The sequence below is a fragment of the Podarcis erhardii genome, assembly GCF_964252035.2.
Source record: "Podarcis erhardii genome assembly, chromosome: 5".
NCBI lineage: Eukaryota > Metazoa > Chordata > Lepidosauria > Squamata > Lacertidae > Podarcis > Podarcis erhardii.
The window spans coordinates 79750983-79760008 of NC_138509.1; the positions used below are offsets into that span (position 1 = coordinate 79750983).

The 9026-nt window shown below is 42.3% G+C and overlaps 1 protein-coding gene across 1 annotated transcript; it reads right to left on the reverse strand.

Annotated features, from left to right (window-relative positions):
* Nucleotides 1-1392: 1392 nt before the first annotated feature.
* SSR3 (signal sequence receptor subunit 3) lies at nucleotides 1393-9007 on the reverse strand. Its single transcript, XM_081862872.1, has 5 exons — nucleotides 8759-9007; nucleotides 6337-6463; nucleotides 5203-5301; nucleotides 4330-4461; nucleotides 1393-1787 (listed from the first exon to the last, which is right to left on the reverse strand). The coding sequence occupies exons 1-5, from the start codon at nucleotides 8910-8912 to the stop codon at nucleotides 1721-1723; spliced, it is 579 nt and encodes a 192-aa protein (XP_081718998.1). The 5' UTR covers nucleotides 8913-9007; the 3' UTR covers nucleotides 1393-1720.
* Nucleotides 9008-9026: the final 19 nt, after the last annotated feature.

A 9026-nucleotide genomic window follows, 5' to 3' on the forward strand; every position in this document is an offset into this window, starting at 1 on the left:
TGCCTTAGAGACACACTCTCTTCTTCGGAAGATTTATTCGAAGTTTTTCTTCATCTGAGACAGCCTACATGGCTTCCAAGAAATCCTCAGGGTGTCTCTGCCCCCCCCCATTGTCTTCACATTTTAAGCAATTAACAAGGGTTATTCCATCACCACATCACCAAAAAAGTCAGCTACTTGCTGCTGATTGACAGCAGGAAGGATAAGAGAACAATTAAACTTAATTCATGGAATCGACTGCTACAGCCCCAAAGTTTTTTGCCCAATGAAATCCTGACAGTTCAGTAATGCCCCGTGACATCATCATACCTGCCATATAACAATTAATTTAGCTTATTTTCAATAGTTTTGAGGATACAGCATGGCTTAAAGCAGTGGTGGCCAAACATGGCCCTCCAGCTGTTTTGGGACTACAACTCCCATCATCCCTAGCTAACAGGACCAGAGGTCAGGGATGATGGGAATTGTAGTCCCCAAACAGCTGGTCACCACTGGCCGAAAGGAAGCAGAGTTTACAAAAAAGGGGGGGTGGGGTGCTGCCCAGCAGAATGAAAGATAACTTTTGCACAGAAGTGGTGAACCTGCAGCCCACCTTTCCATAAAGAAATGTTAACTCATGCTAGAAAAACTGTTTTGGGCATCTGGTTGACAGGCCTCATTTGCAGACTTAAATTATTAGATGACTGTTGCATGCAGTTTCATTTCAAATCCTAGGGTTCCTACTAGTGGAGAAAGCCTCGTGCATCCCACATGCAAAATTCCTTTAGACAGTGATTTATACCAAATTAATATCAGTGATCACTCCTCTTAACTGAATCATCTTCTGTCAAGCTTCTGTCCTCTTTGCTACACCTTCAATCATTGCTTCCGTTTGCTTGTTATAATATGAAGGGTAGTGGTTTTGGAGGGGAGAGTAGACTGTTAAACTACTGCCTGTAGCAGATCCAGAATTGTGGCATATATCAGATAGCATTTAGAGGTGCATACATAAAGGGAAACATGGGACTAAACTTGAATATTCAAATTCATCTCATTTCAGTTTAGCACAGGGTGAGTTCAGTTTTAATTAAAGTAGGATGTATTTTTATGGCATGCTATTTCACTATTGGCAACTGCTGTGAATTAACAAGTCTGAACCGAATAAGATGATGGAAACTCACATTTTCAGTTTTCACCCTATGATGAGGGTGAGAATCTTTTCTGCAATGGAAGCAAGAAGGAAGACATTCCTTACGCACAAGATAAAAGGACTGGAAAAGCCGGGCAAAGGCTGCATTCTATGCATTTTCCTAAGAGTAAGTTCAACTAAACACAGCAAAAATATCTTTAAAGACTGAAATGCAGAGAACAGAAAACAGGACAATATCACAATGGAAGAAGCTTCAGGCTGCATTTTCTTTTAAGCTTTTATTCAAACATGATTACAAAAGGTTACGAGATGAAGTCATTGCTCGAAGTCAACAAAGCCCATCTCACTGGCAGAAAAAAGAGCAACTTATTTGTAACATATTTGTGTTTTGAAAAACAATTTCATGAGCTAAAATGACAGTACCTGGTGCACTCATTTTTGTTATTTTATGAAGGAACCATAATCTGTGTTTCCGTTCTGTTTTCTTGTAAAAAATGGTTTCTCATGTTTTCAAGCTATAAAAAAGCAACACCTCTCTATCCAGGCTGCTGAGTGTGACTGGATAGGACTGACCCATCCAAACAATTCTGTCTACTTGGAACCTGTAGACAGCAAAGCAATCAATCCAGACGAAGCGCTGATGGACAGGATGTAGTTTCTGATAAAGCAGCATGTTAAGGATGGAAGCCCAAACACTCAGGATGGTAAGTATATCTCCCAATGCTCACTACCATCACAACTGCTACAAAAACAGGGTGTCGCATAAATAGGGATCTATTATCCCAAGTCCAAGAATCAAACCCAGTACTGTGCATCCCATCCCAGAAGCAAGAGGCCTGTGAGATAGTTCAGTTGGTAGGGTGTGAGACTCTTTAAGCTCAGGGTCGTGGGCAAAGAAGATCACTGCATCACAGGGCGCTAGACTAGATGACCTCCCCAGGGTGCCTTCCAAGTGCAGTTATGATACGATACAATAATCTTTCTTGTCACTGTCCCATACAGAACAACGAAACTGGGGGGGGGGGGGAATCTACATCAGACATTCAAAAACCAACAAGCCTTCTATCCCAGCCTGGTTAGCCCCCTAAAAACTCTGATACAAAACTCTTAAATACAATATACTCCCATAGAGACTACCTTACACTGCATTTAAAACCAAAATCGCATTTGAATAGAAATTGTTTCTCAGGCGGCTAGTCCTAGTCTTTATAACCCTGTACCTTCTTCCAGAAGGCAGAAGCTGAAAGAGATCATTTCTGGGGTGCGCACGGTCCTGCACAATCTCTGAAGCTTTCTTATGACACCTGGAAGCATAGATTTGATCCAAGGTGGGAAGAGTGCACCCAATTATTCTCTCTGCAGTCCTTACAACCCTGGACAGCGTTGTTTTTTCCCTGACCGTGCAGCTCCCAAACCACACACACAGACCATAAGTTAGTACACTCTCAACAGTACAATGGTAAAAGGCCATCAATGGGTCCTTTGAGAGATTGTTTTTCCGGAGAATTCTCAGAAAATATAACCTCTGCTGTGCTCTCTTCATAAGGTCTTTGCTGTTTTATGATTCTGTGTAAATAGAGGATCTTGTGGTCAAAGGACTGGCTTGCAATCACAACTGGAGAGGGAAGAAAGACCCTTGACATCCACCCATCTGCTCCTCAAAAGCAACCCTCCAGTAGAATAAGCGGTTGCCCCGGTACCTATAGCCCAGTCCTATGGAACAGCTGAGGAATGTGCCACTGTGGCTGAAAAGCAATCCTACCTGGCGCCAGAAAACCTACCAATTGACTCCCATATAAAGTTAAGCTGGTTGGAGAAAGCCCTGCAGGAAGCCACATCTGGAGTAACCTACCCTGAGCATAAGGCCTACACACAGCTCACCTGTATTGTGCAGGACCTTGGCACAAACAGCAGTACTTGTGCCCATGGGGAAACACTGACCCCTTGAAACAGCTCTAGAACAGTGTTAGAAATTACCCAGTTGCAACCATGTGGAGATCTCTGGACGCCAAGCTGGCAACTGAAATCTCCATCTGGCTGGCCTCTCTAGGTATCTTAAGCAGGTAAGCAGAAGAGCTTATCTATTGCATTTATATCCCACCTTTTTTTCCAAAGAGTACATGGTTCACCCGCTCCTCAGTTAATCCCTACAACGACCCTGCGAAGTAGGCTAAGAGGCTGCGAGTGGCCCAAGGTCACCCAGTGAACTTCATGACCGAGTAAGGATTTGAACACTGATCTCCCAGGTCCCAGTCTAACACTCTAACCACCAAACCACACTGGCTTCCTAGAGTACTTATGTTACAGGACAGCTCTATAAATTAAGTAGGTAAATAAATATGGGGAAAGTAAATGTAACTTAGAGAAGGATCCGAAATATTTTCCTTGAAGCTTAAATCTGTTTTGTTTTGTATTGTTTTATTTGATTTTTTAAGGCGTTACAAACCACTCTGAGATTTTCTCTTAAAAATATAATAAATATATAAAAATAAAAAAATAAATAAAATGAATATAGAAATAAAATGATAATAATAAATTTCCTTGACGAAATAATTCTGCCTAGACATTCTGCTGTGGCAACTGTAACCAGGGTTTAAGGTTCCATTTGGCAATTAGTTTATATATCTGAGTTTAGAATGTCACAAAACTTCCCCACATCAACAGAGGCTCCTTTCTGTTTGTGGGTTACTGGTGGCTGTGCAAAAGGGAAGAAATATTTCCAGAAAATGACATATGGCAGTTGCCATTAAAAGCATTTTTTTTAATTTTTAGAACGCCTACTTTTCCAGAGGGTGGGAGAATCCCAAGGAGGACTGGAAACTTTTACAGAGATTAAGAACCTGAATGTCCCAAGTACCTCCACTTCAGTAACATTCAGTTAGCTGGTCACTGTAATAAATTTTTTAATAATTTTATATATACCCCACACATCCCTGTAATTTAGTCACTAATAAAATAGTGTCACAATACTGTCCATATGTTCTATTACTGGTAGGACTATTTGCTTTGTCCTGATAATGCCCTTTCACTATTTGCTCTACAGTTGTGGTGCAAAGGTGTCTGTTCTTGCTACAACTGTATCCATAATGTGTCTGGTTTCTTTGAATTACAGGCCCTGAAACTATATCCCTTGAGAGTACACCTGACTTATGCAACCCATCTATCTCGAAGTACTTGAAATTTTTGGAAGGAAAGGATACACGGTGGGATTGAAGTTCTTCAACAAAAAAAAGGAAGCAATGATGACCAAGACCAGGAAGAGTGTATTGTTGTAGAAGATGGAGAATGTTGTCGCTTCGTAGTCTGCTACTTCGTTCTTCTTCCACAAAATTCTGCAGAGGCAAAAGCAGCATTTCAAACAATTTAGGCATATTTTTTCCACTGACAAATGACCTAGATGCTAAATTCCAGTTTCTGAAAAAAAGATTATTTTATTTAAGAGTCAAAAGGAGTACAGTGAAGGCACCTGCCAGCTGTCAATAGGCAAACAGGGGTTTTTTTTGGAAACACAGTAATGAGTGCCAAACTTCCATTAGATTTCCAAAAGCAGTTTTTACACTGTGTGAAAGATTGTATAAAATGTTGGAATTATCAGGTATGGGTGCATCAGGAGAAAGGGGGAAAATTGCTATCTGAATGTAGCCTTTAGCGATTAGAGATCGCTTTTAAAAACAAACAAACACATAACTCAAACTTAAGAAAGCAAGATTGATTCTCCTGCTATGAAATAGTAACTTAATGAAGAATAAAAGCTTAGGTTGGGAAGTTACTGCCAAGTATTCAATCTAGCACCACTGAAGAGCTTTTTAGGATAATAAAACGCTTTTAAAAGCATTTTTAATGCATCAAGTTATATAAAATGGTGAACTATACACAAACTATGCTGCTAAAAAAAAATACTGGCGACATCTGAAACACAATCAGCCCAAAACAAAGCAGGCATTAAGATGGTGGTAATCAACAAGCCAAGTCAAAACAAACACAAAACCACAGAAATAAATCCCTCTTTATGAACAGAGGGGTGTAATTCAGGTTGCCTGCAAACAAAGCTGTACAATGCATTTGACCGTCACCTCTCATCTTTCTCCTTGCGCGACATCTTCCTATTGTCTGCTTCAGAGAGCTTTCGAGTTACTTCTTTGGAAACGGCATCTTCCCTCTTCTGGGCAACTCTGAAAGAGAAAGCATTTTACATTCCCGATGTTTTTGGGGTGGGGAGATCAGAATAAATTCAAGGATACTAGCCATTTCATAAAATGCCCTCTGCACATCACCCTGAAAGTGCCATTAGGTATGAACTGGAACGTGATGTGAAAGACCGACTGCCCATATTGCGGAGCCACAAAGCCGGCAAGCCCCATTTCAACGGTTCCAATCAGAGGGTTGTAACCAATGTTAATGGGTTCGCTGAAAAGAATAGCCAGGACTAACTTAGGCCCATTGATGTTTGTAGGTTTACTCCGAATATAACTGTTAGGTATAACACAGAGTTCACTGAAGGAGAAACAAACAGATGGAACCATCCAGCTAGGAGCAAGGTTCTATGATATTTACTAGGGTCTAAGTCAGGATAGTCTAACCTGCAGCCCACAAGGCGTTTTTGGCAGCCCTCAGCAACGTTCAAGATAAAAAAAAAATATTTAAGCCTTATTTTTTGTGTCATGTATTCTTAAAGTGCATACATCTGTTTGAGTATTAAATCTGTTTAATAATTAAATCTATTAATTGTGTATTTAATTATATATATTAATTGGTTTTTTAAAGTATTATTAAACCTATTGTGAACACTTTAATTTACGATATGGAAATGGAATTCAGTGTGTGGCCTGCGAGTTCTGTGTTGAAGTACTATTGTGGCTCGCTTGGTATGAAAAGTCGGACCACCCTGGTCTAAGTAAAAGTACAAGTGCACTTCCAAAGAAAACGTCCATTCAAAATATTTTTTGTCCAAAATTAAAGGTCATGTAAAGCTATGATATTAACTTTAACGGATATTGCCTACTTCTGGAACTGTCTTGCTTCATAGACCTTCCAAAGATCATCTCCAGAAATACAGCAAGGCTGATCTGAAATGGTTTTTAGTAGCCAGGGTGATGTAGTCTGAGGGGGATATCACAAGATGTTTGCTAGCTCCCATTCATTTTCCCCATAAACATAATAACCCACCCCAAGCAGTAGAAATATAAACGAACTGTCCAAATGCTTACTTGTGCTTAAGAACAAACTTTACATTCTTGTAGGCAAAAGCCACCAGATATGTACTGACAAGGGTCATAACACTGTAGAGAACTGCCGACTGAACAAGATCCATGTGCCATATTCGCCAGTAGAGCCCTAAGGAAAAAACGTTGTGCAGGTGGTTAAGATTTTTGAAGTCTCCACAGTAAGGGGCACAGCAGGCCGGACATCAATACCTCAACACATGAATGACTCGATTTGTTCAAGACGTTCTGAACGAGATATACTGTCTTATTGTTAAAGCTTCCTTCTTCATTCAAAAGACTGGTCACAGTTCAGCACTAGAGCATCTGCTTTACACACAGAATGTGTCTCCAGCTTTAACCCCTGGAAAGCCACTGCCAGTCAGTTTAGCTAGATGGACCAACGGGCCCACCTCTACGTTGGGAAAGATGAGGACACAAGGAGAAGGGGATGACAGAGGACAAGATGGTTGGATAGTGTTCTCGAAGCTACCAGCATGAGTTTGACCAAACTGCAGGAGGCAGTGGAAGACAGGTGTGCCTGGCGTGCTCTGGTCCATGGGGTCACGAAGAGTCGGACACGACTAAACAACAACAACTCATGTTGATTAGCTGAACAATGTATCTCCAGTTTACATACTGTTTTGGATAATCTTCTATTCTACCTTCTACCACATATGTCTTCCTTTGCCTGAACAGCAGCATGCAAAATAATAAAGGAAAGGGAATATCTGAATGTGAAAGAAATATGTCATCTTTGGACTGACCCAACAACTAACAGAATGCCACATTCACAAGGATGAATAGCTTCAGAAGCATTGTGTGAAACTGATTTCAAGCACATTTGCCTTTTCTTTTCATTTTACTAACTAGAGTCAAAGAACATGATAACGCCCAACAAAGGTGTAGCAATGCCACCTAGTGGTCTATTATTCTTACTAGTTTTTGAAACCTTTTGCTCTTCAAATCCTTAAAACACACGCAGATCTTAGAAACTTGACTTAGGGCTTTCCACACTTCCACTTGTCCTGTGCCTAGAAAACACAGGTTTGGGCAGTTTTCTGCTTGTCTAGTGCTTTCTAGGCACAGGTCTGTAGTTTTGCCTCTGCACAGCCACGCAGAACAACAATCCACAGTAAACTCAGTTGCTGTTGTTCCAATTCAACACTAAACCGCAGGTTTTACTAGGGGGGAAGTGGATGGGCAAATGCAAGTGTAGATGAGCCCTCAATTTTGTTTATTTGTTTCACATCAGCACATTATCCCCTTTAGTGAGAATCAGTGGTATTCAGGCACTGCTATAATCTTGCATGGAGCCTGAAGTATATATTACAAGCTGTCACCTTTTTTGCCTCACTCAATCTATACCAAAGAAGTGGATAATATGAACCACATGGCAATACTTCCATATTCTCTTTGTGGTGTTCAACAATGAGACATATTTTAATAATAATAATAATAATTCTTATATCCCACTGCAATGCGTGTCCACTGTGAATAACAGCTTTGAGGTTAAGAGAAGGCCAGAAGCCACCCTAAAGAGGAAGAGGAAATACCATTTTAAGCTTAAGAACAAATATGGACAGCTGGAACATGCGCAGATTCAAGTGACAAGAAAGGAGATTCCGACTAAACACCAGGAAGAAATTTCTGACAGTAATTGCAGTTTCTTGACAAACTCCCATTGTTCTAGGCACATTTTTGTGACAGGGAATTTCATGAGCTCTGGGCGCAGTACTGCACCTAAGATTTTAGATTAAAACTGCAGAGTGGAAGGAAATGAGGACCTTTTTCTGCCTTCCCACTTCCAGCTACTCTCCGGAGACTGAAGAGACGAGACCCTCTTAAGAATATTAGGGGGGTGGACAGGGGAAGGATCAGACTGCGTGAAAAATAAACGTAATATTTTAGCTGCCATTCATTCATTTTCATCTTTGTATTCTTGTTATTTTTAAAAAGCGCATTGTGGCGCCCATATCTTAGGTTTAAGGCGCCATTTAGCTACTAGTTTTCCTAGCTCCGGTTTCTAACACTGGGCGGGGCACACCTTCCTTGGGAAGTTTTTAGGCAGAAGCTGAATAGCTTCATCTGTCACGGATGCTTTAAGTTGAGATTCCTGCATTGCAGTTAAGGGAGCTGGACTGGATGACCCCTAGATTACTTCCAATTCTGCAATTCCGTGATTCTAGGTCGGAGGGCCGACCGTCAGGGCCTCTCTAGCTGTGGCCCCTGCACTGCAGCAGGGGGTTGGGCTGGATGACCTTCGGGGGTCCCCTTCGAACCCCGAAATCCTGTGGCCTTCCCTATCCCGCGCCCCGGGAGGAGCCCGTGGGGGGGGGGTGAGATCCCTGCCTCCCCCGCTGCTGACAGAGCAGCTCTTCCAGGGGGAAGCGAGGGAGACGTGGCAACCCAGCCCTTCCTCACTCACAGATGGGGATGGCAGAGACGATGAACGCGTTGCCGAAGAAGAGCGCCGACGACTTGGCCGACAAGTTGCGGCTGAAATCCTGCAGGAGAAGCTCCTCCTCGGACTGCTGCCGGGCCCCGCCGCTGCTGCCGCCGCTACCGCCCTTGGGAGCCATCGCCGTCGTCGCCGCCGCCTCCTTCTGTCTCCCGAGCTCGAAAGGAAGACCGGGACTGACCCCGCGCGGCTGCCGTACTCGCCCACGAAAGCACACGCGGCGCACGGCCTGGGA

What these genes read in the sequence shown, in the direction of transcription:
- SSR3 (XM_081862872.1), bottom strand. Translation starts at nt 8,912, where the DNA reads ATGGCTCCCAAGGGCGGTAGCGGCGGCAGCAGCGGCGGGGCCCGGCAG. An exon ending in CGTCTCTGCCATCCCCATCT is followed by an intron (nt 6,464 to 8,758) that starts GTGAGTGAGGAA and finishes TTTTTTCCTTAG; the next exon opens with GGCTCTACTGGCGAATATGG. An exon ending in AAGTTTGTTCTTAAGCACAA is followed by an intron (nt 5,302 to 6,336) that starts GTAAGCATTTGG and finishes TTTCTCTTTCAG; the next exon opens with AGTTGCCCAGAAGAGGGAAG.